The 18,515-nt window shown below is 39.0% G+C and overlaps 1 protein-coding gene and 1 long non-coding RNA gene across 3 annotated transcripts in view; one reads left to right on the top strand and one right to left on the bottom strand.

Moving 5' to 3' along the window:
• Positions 1-18,515, top strand: part of PDGFC (platelet derived growth factor C) — a 106,682-nt gene that overhangs the window by 57,780 nt on the left and 30,387 nt on the right. Inside the window, exon 2 of the mRNA XM_081021415.1 lies at positions 3,968-4,163. Coding sequence (XP_080877541.1) covers positions 3,968-4,163 — 196 coding nt within the window. The remainder of the gene's footprint in view (positions 1-3,967; positions 4,164-18,515) is intronic.
• On the bottom strand, positions 948-17,245 carry LOC308485549. Of its 2 annotated transcripts, none has more exons than XR_013990601.1 (3): positions 17,059-17,245; positions 3,322-3,538; positions 948-1,136 (listed from the first exon to the last, which is right to left on the bottom strand). It is a non-coding gene; the product is annotated as an uncharacterized lncRNA (long non-coding RNA). The 2 variants fall into 2 exon arrangements; XR_013990602.1 differs by lacking the exon at positions 948-1,136 and adding an exon at positions 1,144-2,210.

An 18,515-nucleotide genomic window follows, 5' to 3' on the forward strand; every position in this document is an offset into this window, starting at 1 on the left:
CTTGCGAGGCACCACTGTAGTGTGTTTCCCTACCTGGAGCTGCTGGTGATTGGACTTGTGACATTCTGCATGCAAATCAGATGTGCCACCACTGCTCTAAGGCCCTTTCCCAAGCCTACTTGGTGCTCACAAGTGTGTTGGGTTTGTGTGCTTGTTTACCAGTATATACACGTACAGGACAAGTGTTGAAATGCCGAAACCAGATACCTTAATTATGTTAAAATAGGTCACTAAGATATCTGCTAGAACTCTAAGGATCATTTTTACAGGGTTGTCATATTTTGAAGAGCAAAAAAGAGGACACATTTGCCGTTATACTTTTAACAATGGATCACTATGATGACTCTCATTTTACATACCCATGAAAAAGAGGATGTGTCCTGGAAAAAGAGGACATATGGCAACCCTAATTTTTTGTGCTGCTTTCAGGTTGAGAAGTGTTTTCTACCTAAAGAATCGGTTTTCTCAGCATGCACACAGATGGCCTTAAGCTAAACAACTAAAATAATATTGCCTATGAAGCAAAAACAGAGTACAAGGAGCAGATTCTTAATTTAGGTACCTCATTTGCTTTGTACCTGTCAAATTTGTCAAACATTTCTTCAGAAGATATTTAAGCTAATATTTCCACATTAAATACTGGCTCCAATTGCAATAGAATAACAGATTATATGAGCATTCTGGAAAACTCTTGATGGATTTGTGTTTACCTGTGTCTCAGACTTGTTCCTAATGGAATTGATGATGACATGCTGAACAACACACTTAATACCAGCCTTGCGCTACAATCCTGAAGTAATTTATTTCCACAGGGGCCTTAGTGGTTTATTTTCTTTTTCATATATCCACACTACTTCAGTGAAACTGAGGTTGGATCACACATGCAAATATGATCTCTTATTTATTTATTTAATTTCTATTTATTTATTAAGAACTTATATGCCCCCTTCACCAAAAGACCACAAAGTTGGATTACAACATAATAAACAGCAAAGGGCAGAACACAAGAACTTAAAAAACAAAACAAAAACATTTTAGTACAGCTCATAATAAAAGCAGCAGCATCAAACTATCCATAAATTACTCAGTCACAGTTTCCTTCTTCCAGCAGCCTGCTGGAAGACATGAATCTTCACCTGGTGCCAAAACAAAACAAAACAATGATGTGGCTAGGTACACCACAGTAGGGAGAACATTACATAGAACTAGAACCACCACTAAAAAGGGCACCTATACTTTTCATCCTACTCAAGGACGCTTAGTTGGGCTTCTCCACAGACCTTAAGGCATGGGGGAGGTTGGTACCAGAGCTCTAAGCATCAATGTAAGGATCTTCAATGGGCACAGAAAACTGGCAACCAGTGAAATTCTGTTAAAATGGAACATGTATGTGTTTTGTCTATAACTCCCATAACCTCTGTGGCCCCCACATTTTGCCCTAGTTGTAATTATACCAGCGTATCTTAAAGGGAAACCTTGTGTTGGCTTACTCAACACAATGAATTGCTGCTCACTGAGCTTTCTTTCTAAAGGCTCCTTCACATGTGGATGTAAATTCATCACCATTTGATGGCATGCCTGTATGAACAGGACCTTGATACTACTTAGGTTAACCAAGGATATATATGCAATAGTGACAGGTGAACTGCCCCAGGATTAGTTGAGATTGACATGAATAATTACAACTAAAAGCAGAGAATGCTTAGGAAGAAGTTCTCATTTTCATTGAGACTTGTAAATTGGTTTTATAGTTGATGAGCCCCTATATTATCTTTAACTGGTGATGGTTGTTCATACAAGAGGGAGGTGTTCATGTGTGTATGTCTCCCTCTTTCCTTCTTCCTGGCACCTGGAATCCTGTAAGAAAACATTCCTGGCACCAGAAGGTCTAGGAAATGTAGCTTTTCCAGGGTACTTGGTGTACGCAGAGGAGTTTTTCCTCTTTCCTTGCACACATTATCACAGGAGTTGCTGCAAAGCAGCTACAAGGTGGGAGAAATAATTCTTGTATTGGAGTCCACTTAGAGGCTTAATATCTTTTCATTGCATTAGTTACCAAGTCTGTATTCTGAACAAGGAATTACAAAACTCAGCAGCATTCTTAATTTGCATCAGACAATTTTCGTATGATGTGTTTCAAGAAATATTGCAGGTAGTTTGTGCAGGGGTCAACAAATCCTATATGCCTTTTCTCAATTAATGTTTCATTTCTGGAAAAATTAATACTAAATTAGTACTTAATACAGAAACAAGTTTAGCTTTATTAGTTTTCCTGAGTTTCACTTTAAGGTTTTAGCATTACTAATATACTTAAGTTGCATATAATCCTCTGTAAATGTGTTCTGTGCCATACAAGTTCTAATGGTCAGGCTACACTCCTCACAATTATTTCTGATAACCCCAGATGGTTTCAAAACACCCAGATGTGTATTACCTGTGATGACAAGCCTGACCTATTATTCTATCATCCTGGATCAAGTTGTGGCCTGGGGCTAATTCACAGCCATAAGTATGCCATCAAAGCTATTGTAAGACTGTTCAATCATTGAGCTGGCAAAAGATGAATTTGATGCTGCATTTTTCTGACCAAGAGGTAAAGTAGCTCCTTGGATTTCTGACCTAGGAATGACTGCCTTTTTGTTATAGATTATCTGTAACCAAGTAACATAAATATGCTGACATGTTATGTCAGCTGAGGCAGATATATGAAGCAGTAGAGATGTTGCTTTTTATTTCTCTCATTGTAATTTTATGCTTCATGTTAACTAAAAGAATAAAATAATGAAAGGTAAGTAAAACTCTGCATTCTGATATTGTCAAGTGAGAGTATGATAACCCTTTTTGAGAGAGTGCTGTGATTAGAGATTGGAGGTTGACAATGTTATAACTAAATGCCAGAGTTAAGAATTCTTAAATTGACTATTCCTGATACCAATAACCACTGAAACAAATAATTACTGTTCCTGACACCAAGTATCACTGGATCAGCTCAGATGTAACAATCCCATTCTGATATATCTTGTTGGCCAGGAAGAAGCTATGTCATCTGATCCTGATTTCATATCCTAAGGAACCCTAACATTACTGTGTCTTGCTGTGTAGGCCATACATAGGAAATTAAAATAGCTGCAGTATCATGGCCACAGACCAGGAATCCTCAGGTGCAAAGTCCAACAATTAAGGCAGCTGGAGATGGATCCATTCCCTAATCTGTCCCATGTAGAGCTGTGATAAGAAAGGATACCACTGAGACACCACTGAGACAACTTGCATGTTCTGTCTCAGCTGCAAGATCACTAACCGTGGTCCTGAAACCCTTACCTTGGTCTCTCTCCAAAGTGCTGATCCTGCTTTGCCTCACCACCCTGACTGCCTGGATCCTTAGGACTGTTGACCTCCTTGCTGCTTTGGCCATCACCCATCTGTAGTGGTGGGCATCTCCATGGAACAGAACAGCAGGTTGACATGGAAACAAATGTTCTCTCAAATAACCCAAAAAACCTAAATTGCTTAGAATTTCTTCGTACTACTAAATTAACTGAGTAGAGACAGAAAACATAATTTATTTGATGATCAGCACTGTTATCTGAATATTATAGTTTCTTTACCATGTAAATATTAGTATTTGCATTTATGTTTTCGGTAATATATCCCCATCTTTTAAGAAACAAAGGGAGAAGTTTTCTATTTCTGTCTATTTTATACGTGGTAATGCCATCTTTAATTCTAAAAACAGTGGGACTTGTTCTGAGCATCCAGGAGAAATTTGGACTTAATTCTCAAGCAGCATCTTAAACCTATTTTGAAAGTGGGAAATTGATATGGTTTGGTGTCTACAAGTGAAAAGAAAAATTCAAAATCCCATTAAGTGCATCTAAAGTAGTTTTCTGGATCATCTTGTTCAGTGTATTCTTCATTTTACAAATCATTGATGCTTCTATTTTTTGTGTATTTCTTTTTGTTATAGGAGTACAAGAACCACAACATGAGAAGATTATTACAGTGTCTGCTAATGGAAGTATTCACAGCCCAAAGTTCCCATATACTTATCCCCGTAACACAGTACTGGTGTGGCGATTAGTAGCAGTTGAGGAGAATGTGTTGATACAGCTCACTTTTGATGAAAGGTTTGGGCTTGAGGACCCAGAAGATGACATATGCAAGTAAGTTACTATTGCTGAGTTCATATAAGCCTATTAGAAGTGGTGATGGATGGCGTACTACAAACTTTGCCCTCAACAATGGTCTGCCATTTCAAATTTTTAATTAGACCTCTGCACCCTGCATAGCGTCTACAAACCTTCATGTATATAAACCCAGGGCCATATTTTTTTTAAAAAAACCCAACACAATAATATCTGTTGGTATTTGTGGGTAACTTTCGATTCTACAGAGCACTGATATAACCTTCACAGTGGGGTTAAAATTGCTTACGTATACAATTATCCTTTCTTGCAGAACGTGTGAAGTCAAAGAGTTAAATATGTTGTTAAGTACTTTGGGGAATAACCTGATTATTCAGCAGACCTACTGGTTTAATGAGATTACTCATCAGTGTTATTTCAGATAGCTGTGTATCATTAAAATTAAATTATTGCTGAGGAAATGATTAACACCTTTGAAAAAGTTCTGTAGTGCATCACATTACACAGTAGGTACATAAAACCTCTGAATAGTTAAAAATTTAGATAACTGGAAGAGTGACTGATATATAATTCAAATGACTGTGTGCTACAGACACAATGAATTCACATCATCCATATTTTCAGATTATCTCTGATGCGAGAAAATGGGTTCTCCTGTATTGTTTACACACCTGCTTATAAGTAAATCTATAAATTGCTAAATGCCCTTTGATGAAATATCCACAGCTTATATATGAAAGAGACTTGCAACTGGGTGCAATTCAAAAAGAATTATATACATATCAATTCCATTTATATCAAGGTTACTAAATCATGCACCACCTTTAATGGATTTGTGCATATTGTACCTGAATCATTTAAACAGAAAAGGATGCAGATAAATATGGGTTAGTGTTTTCTTTCTTTCACACACACTGTCTTAGGTTTAAATGAGTAAACCAGTGGTTAGGACTGAAATACGCTGTACAAATGCACTGCAATCTAAGACTCTGCATGCCTAATGTAATGGGGGAAAAGCTTAAAAATAATAGTAATCTGATTACACCTTTAATTCTCCACCCCGAAAGTCAGTCACTGCTCATATTTACAATGTGCATAAGTATAAAAACAGAGGGTACTGAGGCCCCTTGTGAGAGGCATCTGTTTCATAGGGAAAGCACCTTATGAATAATTTGACAGTTTGCAGCTGGAGTTATGGGCTGCACTTATATAGATCTGGCATAATTCAAAATCCATTTAATATGGGACATTGGTAGTACATATCATGAATTCATCTCAAAGGACACCTGTGCACAAAATCTCCACCCTAATACTGCACAGAAAAATTGGGAGGACCATTTCACTTAATTTTGGGGGAGAGGGGTGTAATTCAACGGTTTCTTGTGAATGGGGCCCACTGTTTTTTCTTTCTTTCTTCCTTAGAAGTGTTCTTTCTTTTTTATTTAAGTGTCTTCTTTTTCTGTTGTGCTTCTGCTGCAAGTGACAGTAATAGCAACTGGGTTAGCAGTCTAACTGCCATTTTGCATTCACTGCTATGCTACAGACCTCGATTTTGTTCTGGAGGCATTGCTTGTGAGTTGATGGGACATAATGTGGTGGCCACAAACACAGATGGTACAGAATATCAAGTGAAAATTCTGCAAAATGGTCTTCTTGCTCCACTTCATTTCTGTATCATTCATTAGTTAGCTAGAGTGGAAAAAGTGGTCATTAATGCTTCCTTTCCCAATCAAATTGCAAAAGTGTGTTCTCATAATAGGGTAGGCCAGAAAAGGAATGGAAAAACTGAAAAAAGGACAAATATAGATGCCCTTGATAGATCAGAAGTGGTTTATTCATTTTATTTACATTTATAGTCCACATTTACTCTAATGAGTTCAAAGTGCTCTTTATCTTCACAACAATCCTAATTAAACTCTGTTGACGAGCCCAAGATCACACAGTGAGCCTCTTGTTTGAGTGGACATTTCAACCTGGGGGTCCCCGTTGGCTGCCCAAGGCAGCATTCCCATATGCTTCTTGGAATTTAGTGAAAATATATTCCTATCAACTGTGAATGAAAGTTCTTGGTTAATATAAAAATTGTATAGGTTCTTGATCACTTGTCACCATGAGTCAAGATGGGCTTGAAGCAGGTGCACAGCACTTCTTTCTTCCCACTGAGCCACATTCAGTAAGACACAGAGCACATGAGAGTCAAGGAAATTATTTCAGACTTTGAGTCTAGGAAAATTCCCCTCTTTGATGCTACTTCAAAGAGTGTTTTGTGGTCCTTAGCCAATTTTTGTAAAGACATGTAATAAAACCAAAGTTGGAAGATTGGTCCAGTGAATGACATCAGTATCCACAATAATATCTTTGATGTCTGTACAGTATGGAAGATTCCATTTTATTAAGTTTTTTTCCCTTTTTAAAATTTAAAATGCTGATAAACCTCTCCCATAGATTACGTTGGTCACTTTATAGAATCACAATATAAAATCAGTCATATTGTAGTCACTGTAATCATCACATTCTTTTTGTAGGCTTGAATTTTCCCCTTCTAGTTCCAGGAGCATGCCTGAAACTCATTCATCGCAGTATTCACTGTCTTCAGTTTTCTTTTTCCGTAACTCTCCATGTGAGGAAAATGAGACTGAATGCAATTAAAAGTACAAGATATTTGGATAATTGACAAGAAAAACATGATATAGTTTGGAATTGATTATTGATTTGTGTGTTCCACTGAAAACAAGTGATACCTGGAAAAGATAACCTCAGCGAAAGAAATATGTTAGAATCATTGGGTAACCGAATCAATATATAGGAGAAGATGGCTGATAGAAAATGATGCAGGTGGACTGGCTTATAAAGGTTTTTCTACCAGTAAAAAGAGAGAGAGAGAGAGTTTAGCTTGTTTAACAATAGTACAAGCAGTGCTTTTTTCCACTATAAAAATAGGTGCCGGTATTCACCATGAAGTTGTTACAGTACGTACCACACTTTTTAACAACAAAAAAGAGGTGCCAGTACTGCATACCCTTGAGTACCCGCTGAAAAAAAATCACTGAGCACAAGGAATAAGTTCAATGTCAGGAGGTCATGTGAATGGCTAGCAGCTAAGAGTAGTATTGGAGTAGACCAGTGGCTCAAATGCTCTGTGCCTTATGCTTATTTTGCTTGTGCAATGTTGCATTCAGCACTACTGCACTGGCCGTTGCAATAATAGTGCATGTTGTCTGATGGTTTTGCCTGTTTGCCCAGCAGAGGATGCCATTGCAGCTACCAGAGCTATATAATAATGGGGTCTAAGATGTGTAGAGAGTCTTGACTTTAAAAAAATGAGAAATTGCAGCATAAAGGAAATTAGAAAGCACTAATGTAGAAAATTCAGATGATGGAAAAGAGCTGCAGGAAAAATATTTGCATTGAGCATTCTGAATAACCTGTCGTTGGGAAAGGGAGAGCCATTTATTCCTGTTTCTGGCAGTCATGAAATGGTCATTTTAGAAATTACGTCACCTTATTACCAATTCATTTTAATAATTGGTTTATAAAATGGATCAAGAGTGCTTCTGGAGCTGCTTCTCATCCTTGAATAGTGACACAAATATTTCAGACAGAAACAATAGCAACTACGTTACTTTCCTTTGAAGTATGTACTTACACAGTGGAAAGTTATTTGCTTAGCTATGGAGTTCATTGAATGAGTACTATGAAGTTGTGAGTTATGATAAACATAATAAATAGACTAAACATTGGGATATCTGAGGGCTCACTGTAGCAAAGGATTATAAAAAACATATGAGCTAAGCCTTTCATGCTGAATACATCAGTGTATATCTGAGAATCTTAACAAGATCTTAAATTGGAAAGCCAGAGTACTCTCTTCTTGTTGATTGAGCAAAGTTAGTAACCCCTATCTATTATTTCCCACCTATTTTCCAGGGTGTGGCATCTTTTACATGCTTGTGAGACACAGCTTTCTGGAGTCCCTCTTAAGTTATCTCTCTTACGGTTGCACCACAAGCAGGAATAAGGAAGGATGAGGTAACTGGAGTCTACTTGGTGTTTTGCTAAGTATAAGCCATCTCAACCTCTGAGTGGTGCGAGACACCAGGGGTTCCAGGCACTTACATAGGGTATGTGTTTCATTTGGAATCAGATGCAGTGGAGACTGTGGTATCTTTATGATATATAGTTTATTTACACATATTTACAACCTGAGCCTACAGCGGAGGGATTCACAGCATTAACACCGCAAGTGGGTCTTGCTTCTCCCATAGCCCAGCCTTCAAACAGGAATCAGGCATGGTTCTGTCTCCCAGCTGCATAGCCTGCTGCCTGCCAGCTCACCTTATAGCTCACACAACTCAGCTCTGGCTTTGGCTTTCTAAGTACCAGGTGGTTGAGGAAGGTGGGCCCACTGTGGCACAGACCCACTTAACAACCCATACCTAACCAGGAAGCTAGTCTGGCTATTGCAGGAATCAAATCTGTGGGAATTCAGGAATTAGAAGAGGCCAAGGCATATAGCCTACTCCCCCCCCCCCAAAAAAAACAACCCTCTTAACAATTTGTTAGGAGGCATTCGTCGTTACTGAACAATGAAGTCATATTTGCACCTCCTCTCTGTTACTTGAAAGAAGAAAAATGGCTGTAAAGGAAAAGCCTTTGGTGAGCTACGTCATCAAGCTTTTTGAAAGTCTTCAGTAAAGGTAAAGGTAAAGGACCCCTGACAGTTAAGTTCAGTCGCAAATGACTCTGGGATTGCAGCGCTCATCTCGCTTAATTGGCCAAGGGAGCCAATGTTTGTCCGCAGACAGTTTTTCCAGGTCATGTGGCCAGTATGACTAAGCCGCTTCTGGCAAACCAGAGCAGCGCACGGAAATGCCGTTTACCTTCCCGCTGGAGCGGTACCCATTTATCTACTTGCACTTGATGTGCTTTTGAACTGCTAGGTTGGCAGGCGCAGGGACCGAGCAACAGGAGCTCACCCTGTCGCGGGGATTCGAGCTGCCAACCTTCTGATCGGCAATCCCTAGGCCCAGTGGTTTAGGCCACAGCGCCACCCATGTCCCTTAAGTATGCAATATCAACTGGATAATCTCTCTATATATGCTTGTTTATACTCTCAAATAATTTTAATAGGTTAGTAAGATAAGACTTACCCTTGCAGGAGGCATCCTAGCTGTGCTGCAACAAGACCGGTTATTCTACGTGCTTCAGAATTCTATTATTTTCCCTGAACAGATGTTAAGCCAACCAACTTGGGATTTCCTGGCTCACCCTTAGATCAGTTTTTTTAATTAAAAAAATGGTGTTGCATTAGCTACCGTATTTTTTTGCTCTATAAGACTCACTTTTTCCCTCCTAAAAAGTAAGGGGAAATGTGTGTGCGTCTTATGGAGCAAATGCAGCCTGCGCAGCTATCCCAGAAGCCAGAACAGCAAGAGGGATTGCTGCTTTCACTGCGCAGCGATCCCTCTTGCTGTTCTGGCTTCTGACATTCAGAATATTTTTTTCTTGTTTTCCTTCTTCAAAAACTAGGTGCGTCTTATGGTCTGGTGTGTCTTATAGAGCGAAAAATACGGTACTTTCCAGTCCTGAGATATGGAGACTGATTTTAGGGGCAATTTTTTTGGGGGGGGGGATGTATCTCCAGACTGTCAATATTCATGCACATACGAAAACTTTAGATTTAAACAATTAAAGTGGATGCAAGCACTGTTACCATAGCACAACAAACCCATTATAAAAAAGGAGGAGATGACTTTGGGCAGTTTAGAAAGTGAAAGTGAAATGCATTGAAACAGATGAATAACCAGAAAACATGTAAACGCACCACAAGCAAATCAGGATGAATTCTCGTTGTCATACTACTGCCCTGTAAAAAAATAAATAAAAAAAAAATCAGGAGAAATTTCAGTAAAAACCCTATGTTAGCTTTGTGCAAGAAAATCAGGGTGAAAGCAGAATAAACAGTTCATGTGGAACAGCCCTTAGAAGTACAGAAAGTTCAAATTTGACAACTATCTTTAAGAACTCTTGGGTGCTATCTGGACCCAGTGATTTGTTATTTTTTATAATTTGTCACTCGTCATCATTATTTGCCTCAGTTCCTCAAATCCCTTCTTGAGAAAGTTAAGTTAGGCTTCTGCAATCTCTGATTTCTCCCTTAGCACACTTTTTTGTTTCCTGTATTTTGAAGGAGTAGATCCATGATTGGCTTTTCTAGGGAGGAATATTCAGCACAACACTATTATAATCATTCCATCGGTGCAAGTACTAGGGCTGGGTGATATATTGATATATCATCCAAAACTGGTTTGAAGTACATATCGTAATATTGGTTTCATGATTTTTGACCTGGCAATATATTGCATATCATAATGTGTGTGTGTGTGTACATGTTTAGTTGAATCCCAAGTGCTTCTGTTTTTCTAAAGCCAATCCTCTGGATTGGGAAATTCAGGTTTCTTGATCGAAATTGTACATCCCTACCAGACATACAACTCTCCATTGCTGTGAATAAATAATCCCAGTAAAACTATCAAACCCATATGCTGTGGTAGCCTTTTCAACTATGGGCTCCGTTGTCTACATCTCATCTATGGCAACTGCTGTATGTCCCAGGTGTGTAGGTGAAGAGCTAATTACACATCTGATAAAATGTATAAAAGTCATAATAGGAGATGCTCATAGCCAAGAGTGATGAAGGTGAATATTCTTTGCCTGAAGAAAAGATTAAGTGTTAGCATACTGCCAGCTTTCAGTTACTGAAAAGGATTCCAGAGAGTGAGTGCCTTTATCCATGGATAAAAGAAAATAAAGCAATGATATTTAGAGTGCAGGATGTAGACATATATTAAGGATTAAAGAATGTGTCCTGATTACAATAGTAGTTTAGTAATACAATAAGATGCTCAAGGAGATTATGGAATTCACTTCTTTGAAGATTCCCAAAAAGTTAGGAAGGTATTTCTCAATGTATCCTGTCATGGGTCTCTGTTTGATTGTCTCCTAGACCCATCCAGCTCTAATTCTTTAATTTTGATTTTTATCTGGATTTTTAAAATGGAAAAAGGGCTGTTTCATGTATTATATTCTCCATATGAAGTCTGCCAAAAACTGCTTTCATGTGGCAGTGCTCCATGTAGGGTTATAACATTTATTAGCCACTTACAGCATATGCTGTCTTGATTGATGTTTTATACCAGCAGCTACCAAGAAATTTTATTAGATTTAGGGACCAACTATCCTGGGATTTGGAGAATACCATGTGTCTGCTTCAAAGTGGTGGTTCTCCCCCACCCCCTTGTATGATTCTCCTAGTCATATGCAGATAAAAGTAAGATTAGATTTGTATAGTATCTGCAGCAAAGGGTTAGGTACCACTGTGGTGGGAAGGTAAACGGCATTTCCATGTGCTCTGGCTTCCATCACGGTGTTCCGTTGTGCCAGAAACGGTTTAGTCATGTTGGCCACATGACTTGGAAAGCTGTCTGTGGGCAAAGGCCGGCTCCCTCAGCCTGAAGCAACATGAACGCCACACCCGATCGTCACCTTTGACTGGATTTAACTGTCCAGGGGTCCTTTATCTTTTACCTTTACCTAATCAGTGTTCAAATTTCAAAAGAGTCCCTTTGATGTTTTTAGAATCTTCTGGATGAAGATGTTTAGTTTCGGGGTTAGATTTATTTGGTAGGTCCTATGAATCAAGTTGTACACAGAGGTTTCATACTTTGCAAGCTGTGTACCAGGTTTGAAGTGGTAACATACGTATAAAAAGTGGAAGATCATGCAGTTTCCCAAACTTGGATCTCCAGCTGTTTTCCCATCATCCCCTACCATTGGTTCTGCTAGCTAGGGAAGATAGGGGTTGTAGTCCAAAAACAGCTGGAGACTCAAGTTTGGAAACCCTGAGCAGGGCTTTTTTGCATCTGGAACTCCCTGGAACTCAGTTCCATCACCTCTCAGGTGGCCGTGAGTTCGGCACTCCCTGATAGATTGGAGATTGGGATTCTTGGGATTCTTGATGGTGAGCCCTAATGGGGTTCTGGGGAGGAGACAGAAAATATTTCCTAAGTATCCAGGCCCCAACCTTTGTCATTAGTTAATTTTTAGTCCAGTCAATTTTGTGCTGATTTGTAATGCAGTCTTCATAACGTAATCAACTTCCCAATCCATAAACAGACAAGCAAAATTAAAAATGTCTATAAACAGAATTGAAACTTAAAGAAAAGATCACTTACATTTTCAGAAAGGTTAATTTTAGAGAAACATTTTTGTGACCCGCTTACGTCACTGTCAATATTTAAAAGCTTGCTGCTCACAGCTGTGCCTTATTTATTTGAACAACTGTTCTGACAGCCAATGTAAGGTTAGCATCTAGGTCAGCAAGGGTTATACTGTGATAGGCTGCAGTTCTGTACTTATTTACCTGAACTTAATAGCGTCCCCCCCCCTTATTTCTTATTTTTTAAAATTGTATCCTGCTCTTCACTGTGTAGGTTTGGAAGCAGTGTACTTCTGAGTAGACATGAATAGGATTGTACTGTTAGTGTTTTATTTTTTTTTACAGTATCTGCAGGATCTGTATCTGCAGATCTGGTTTGGATAATGTTTTATATTTCTTAAAACACATCACTCGGGTGTTCTCTGTTGAACAGCCCATTCAAATGAAGTAAACTAGTTTTCAGTATCAAAATATTTTGCTAAATGAACCTAATCCAAACTGTATTGCTTCTAAAATTGTTTCATGTTACTTTTGCTGACTTTGTTTTTAATAGGGTTATTTTCCCTTTGAAATGACTGGTGCACTCTCAGATCTTGTTTCTGTCAAGAGGATTCTGGGGAAAATTAATGTTGATAGAGCATTTTCCTTCTTGGTTACTAAAAGTAGCATGAGTGCAGCAAAGGGACAAAAACCCACACTCTATTCTGGGTTATGTATTTTAGTTGTACACTGCAAACCCGAACACGTAGGTCTGTAACCAAGAATTCAGGTGAATTCATAAATGGTGAAGAAAAGAGTTAAAAGCAAGCAGTTTCCTAGAAAGAGCCATAATAAAAGCACACTATGTATGGGCTCTAGGGGTAAAACCTCAGCGCCTAGGACTTGCCGATCGTATGGTCGGCGGTTCGAATCCCCGCGGCGGGGTGAACTCCCATCATTCGGTCCCAGCTCCTGCCCACCTAGCAGTTCGAAAGCACTCTTAAGTGCAAGTAGATAAATAGGTACCGCTTTATAGCGGGAAGGTAAACGGCGTTTCCGTGTGCTGCGCTGGTGCTGGCTCGCCACAGCAGCTTCGTCACGCTGGCCACGTGACCCGGAAGTGTCTCCGGACAGCGCTGGCCCCCGGCCTCTTAAGTGAGGTGGGCGCACAACTCTAGAGTCGGACACGAATGGGCATACGGGCAGGGGTACCTTTACCTTTACCTATGTATGGGCTCTAGGCACAATTTATGCATATATTGGGCACTATATTTTCATTATAGTATAAATATCCTACCAATAGCAGATTTACCTCTAGAAGTAAGTTTGTTCTGCTGTTTAATTAGCATAAACAGCAGGCACCTAGTCCTAGAGACAGTTGTTTCCTGTCCCATTCCCAGGTCCCCCCCTTACTTTTCATTTCTTACAAACACTTCTCTTTTTTCCAATATTCAGCACTGCTTATCTAGTTGCATAGAACTATCATTGCTGTCTTCTTAATATAGTGACTATACTGGGGCAGGACTAAAATAATTTGGATGCTAGTAATGATAATCTTTCATAATGAAACATGGAGATATCCTTAACTAAAAGTTAATGTGGAGTTGTTTGCTTTTCAGGGCCCCTGTTTGCACTGGAAATTTCCCCCATATGAATGTCTTTTAAAGGTTTATTTAATATGTGTCTGCATGGCATAAAGCCAGGAACTAGTTTAGTCATAAAAAAAGTTCCAGTCTGGAATGTTAAATTTTGCACCAAATATTACGATATATTCAACATCAGATTTCAGTAACAGCCTTCCCCCCAACCTGGTGCTTTCTGGATGTTTTGGGCCCAACTCCCATCAGCCCCAAGTAGCATGGCCAACAGCAGGGATAAATTATAATCCAAAACATTTGGAAGGCATGAGATTGAAGAAGACTAGGCACAATTCTCACTTTGGACATGAAAGTTCTTGGCCTATGTCAGAAAGATGATGGATTTGACTATCAATGTGATTCAGCAGAGCCCTTTTATGCTCTTAACCCCCATTGCACGATTAATTAAATATTGATTTAATATATGGAATGTTTAGGCCAGCTTATTTTGTGGTCATTTTTGGTACTTGTGGGTTCAAGAGTACACCATAGGGAGCTAAGAAGATGCAGTGGCATATTAGACTTCTGTGTTATTTTTCCTCTTAAACTCAGGTTAAGTAATCTAAGAAAATAACAGTAGCTAGGTTTATTTGATTTTAAAATATTTTCTAAGGCTGCTATGCTACACCGTGCCATGGGGGCAGAATATTGTGTAAATAGAAAATCTGTTCAATATGGAGTAAGGGTTTGGTGCTGTCGAATCATTTTTATTTTATTTCACAGAGGAGTCTGTATGAATTTATGCACATAATAAAATAATATTTAGAATGTCTAAACTCCAAACATGTCCTTCAGGTTGTCTCTGCATCTGTAAAAGCAAGATGTTGGTGGTGGTGGTTGGATGTTGCTGTTTATGTACCTGGTGCTTTGCAAGGGACATGTTGTTTTACATGGTGCAGTGTTCTTGCTCTGAGGGGAATACAGTCTAAAAGCATATACGTACAAGGAAACTACAGTAAACAGAAGAAAAATATGTGACTTTTTAAACTGACTTTGGCTTAGTTACAATGGAGTTGGGTATATGTGGTTGTTCAAAAGAGTTTCTGGGGTTCAGGGATTTGAAGGAAGTAAGATTTGTGGTTTCTGGGTGGCAGTTCCTTTCCATTAAAGACAGCCATAGAGAGGCAGGATACCTTTAGATGGCTGCTCCCTGAGAGCCAGTGTGGTGTAGTGGTTAAGACTCGTAATCTGGGGAACCGGGTTCACATCTCCGCTCCTCCTCATGCAGCTGCTGGGTGACCTTGGGCCGGTCACACTTCTCTGAAGCCTCTCAGCCCCACTCACCTCACAGAGTGTTTGTTGTGGGGGAGGAAGGGAAAGGAGAATGTTAGCCACTTTGAGACTCCTTCGGGTAGTGATAAAGCGGGATATCACATCCAAACTCTTCTTCTCTTCTGAATGGGTGTCTGGGCAGTTTTGGAGCTGATGAGGGCAAAGAAGCTGAACTTTAATCCAGATGAGAGACAGAGGTGTTGTACACTAGCAACCCAGAATAAGGGTGACATTATTGCCCCAAGCTTTCATGGATAGTACCTTTTTGCCTTTGGTGTAATAGAGTGAAGGAATTTGTCATTTGGAGCCGATTCTATCCTCACTATCTGGTACAGTGGTACATCGGGTTACATACGCTTCAGGTTACAGACGCTTCAGGTTACAGACTCCGCTACCCCAGAAATAGTACCTCGGGTTAAGAACTTTGCTTCAGGATGAGAACAGAAATTGTGTAGCGGTGGCAGCGGGAGGCCCCATTAGCTAAAGTGGTGCTTCAGGTTAAGAACAGTTTCAGGTTAAGAACGAACCTCCAGAACAAATTAAGTATGTAACCAGAGGTACCACTGTATTGTATTTATGAGTATCCCTCAACTTTAAATAGGTGGGGATGAAGAAACTGTGGCCCTCCATATATTGTTGGACTGCTGCTCTCATAATTCCTAACCAGGCAGTGTTGACTGAGGATGATGGGAGTTTGAATCCAATACCTTGAGGGCCACAGATTCCCTACCCTTCGCCTTCGTATAAATCATCCATGTTTGTTCATTTTACTTAATCCTGATCCTCTCAAGCATTCAGTTTCCCACTTTCATTCCTTGTTTGTACTGGTGTTGGTCTCTCTCATGGCTTGTTAAGATTTAATCTTCCTTTTAATGCAGTAATGCAGGACATAACTTGAAGCTTCCCAAACCCTAAATCACATTTACCTTATACCTGCCTACTTCCTTGTTCCTGTTTATTGCAGTGCACTTTGATTGCTGGGTCTGCCAAGGATGCTCATTCAAAAGGAATTATTTGCCTCAGGTGACTGGCTAACTGGAAGGCTACTTTAAAAACGGGGGGGGGGGGGAGGATATTATGATGGTGTCATTGGTATTGAGGGCAATTCTCTACTTGGCAACTAGACAGAAATAACAAATAATACACTAACACTGCACAGATTTTTTTTTTTTTTTTTTTAAAAAGCTGAAATGTCAAACAGTTGCTTAAGGCTATAATTTTAAGTATATTTACTGGGAAGTAAATTGCTTTGAAATCAGTAGGACTTAATTCTGAGAAAACATGTGGATCCAGAGGAGAGGGGGAGTGCAATAATTTAACAGTTGTTGGACCGTGAAAGACTCACTGGTAAGTTAGCAGATTGAAATGGTGCAAACCAAGCTCTTTTAATATGAATAGAGAATGTGCTGAAACATTTCAATTTGAGATGACAAAATGAAGTGGAATTTTGAGTTCATATTTGGTGTTACATAATGTATTTACATACTTATGATTGGTTGATAATGAATCACATTCTGAAGGGCAGATTATTTGCATGAATGACTAACATAATAGTTTCTGCTAAATTAGTTTGGGTTTCATTTTAATTTCATTTATACAAAGACAGAGGAAACAAATTACGTGAACTGAGTAAATTAGATATTAAGGCAAATTACCCAGACTTGAACTATGTGAAAGTGAATTTAATTAAGGTAAATTTTATTAGTATGAATCTGATATGAAGTCCTCAGAGATTGTAGATAATGAAGCAGGGTGTTTTTAAAAGATCTGAATATTTGATTTTTAATAGTAAATTGGGATATCTTACCTTTAAAACATCACTGGTGTATAGTAGAGTTAGGAAGCTAACTGATTCTAACTGCCATAATTGATGTCACTAGCAAGAAGACCCACCTGACATGTGTCATTTAATTTAATAGTGGGGAACCTGTGGCCCTCCATCTATGGTTGAACTCAACTCCCACCAACTGTAACTAGCTTAGTCAAGGATGATGGGTTTGTTGTTAAGCTTGTTCCTCACTAACCATAAGTTGTAGCTAATGTTTTGTGCTTGGTTACAGCTTATGGTTAAGGAAGTGAATGCTTAACTGCAATCCTGGATCAAACAATGTGCTAGGCTAAACCTTGGTTTGGTTGCTACATTGCACAGAACTAAAAGTACTGGGGAGGAACAAAGCAACTGTGGTGCCTTCTATGCATCCTTTTGGCAACTATTGTAGCCAAGCTGGTGCCAGAGGTAATGCTCTGTTTGGACCACATCAGCGAGGCCTTGTCATCTGGGCAGCCCAGGACCTCCATACACTCTGCCCAGTCTTGCATTTCAGGGAAGTTACTTTGGTGCTGCTAATGCAGCAGTTTGACTTCATCCCCAGAGGTGCACACCATTATTTCTTGATACAGAGAGATGCCAACAACAACTGCTAAATGATTGGCTCTGTATTTCATTTTATTTCACTTTTAATTTTCATGCTGCCTTTCTATATTACTATATACAAGGCAGTTCTGATAGTACAGTCCTACACAAAGTATAGGTTGGACCATAATGTCTTTTTAGCTAAATATGTCTACTCAGAACTAAATTCCATTGAAGTCCTAGTGAAGTGTGCCAGGAACAGCAACCTAGATGAAGTAGTTATATGGCCTTTTATTACACCAACTCTGTTCTTTGAGGCAGAGTTTTCAAATTATTAAACTGGGATGAACCTAAATATAGTTTCTGTTCTATCTGAACATAGCTTTGGATGTAAACAATTCTATTATATGTGAGTTCCTGTGTTTTATATCCATTAGCTTCTTTTTAAGTTCATAGAAGGTTAATGTTACACAATGCGTATTGAACTGCAAGCCAAGGTAAGCAGTCTGTCCCAACAGATTTAACAAATGAAAACCATGTTTTTAAAAATGAAATAAATAAAATTCAAGGTTGGAGGAAAGTTTATATCTTAGGAAAGTACTTTTAATGGTTCATCATTTGATTTAAGTTTTATGAGACAGAGGAAGGTTCTTGAGAGACATTGAGGCATTTTTGATAATTTCCATGCTATGGAGAAATAGTTTCTTCTCAGGTGATCAGTCAAGCAAACCTATTCCTCGGCAGCAGCAACAAATACAATATAAGAAGCTCTCTTTATATTGTCTCTCTTAGCAGAAGGGGAAATAAAGTGATGAACTTGAAATTATTCTATAACATATTAGCAACCTCATACCTAACATTGTTTGGGAATTCTAAGAAACCAAAAAAATCAGTGCAGCTTTGAAAGGTTC

This window comes from Podarcis pityusensis (genome assembly GCF_964106645.2).
Source record: "Podarcis pityusensis genome assembly, chromosome: 9".
In the NCBI taxonomy this organism is placed as follows: domain Eukaryota; kingdom Metazoa; phylum Chordata; class Lepidosauria; order Squamata; family Lacertidae; genus Podarcis; species Podarcis pityusensis.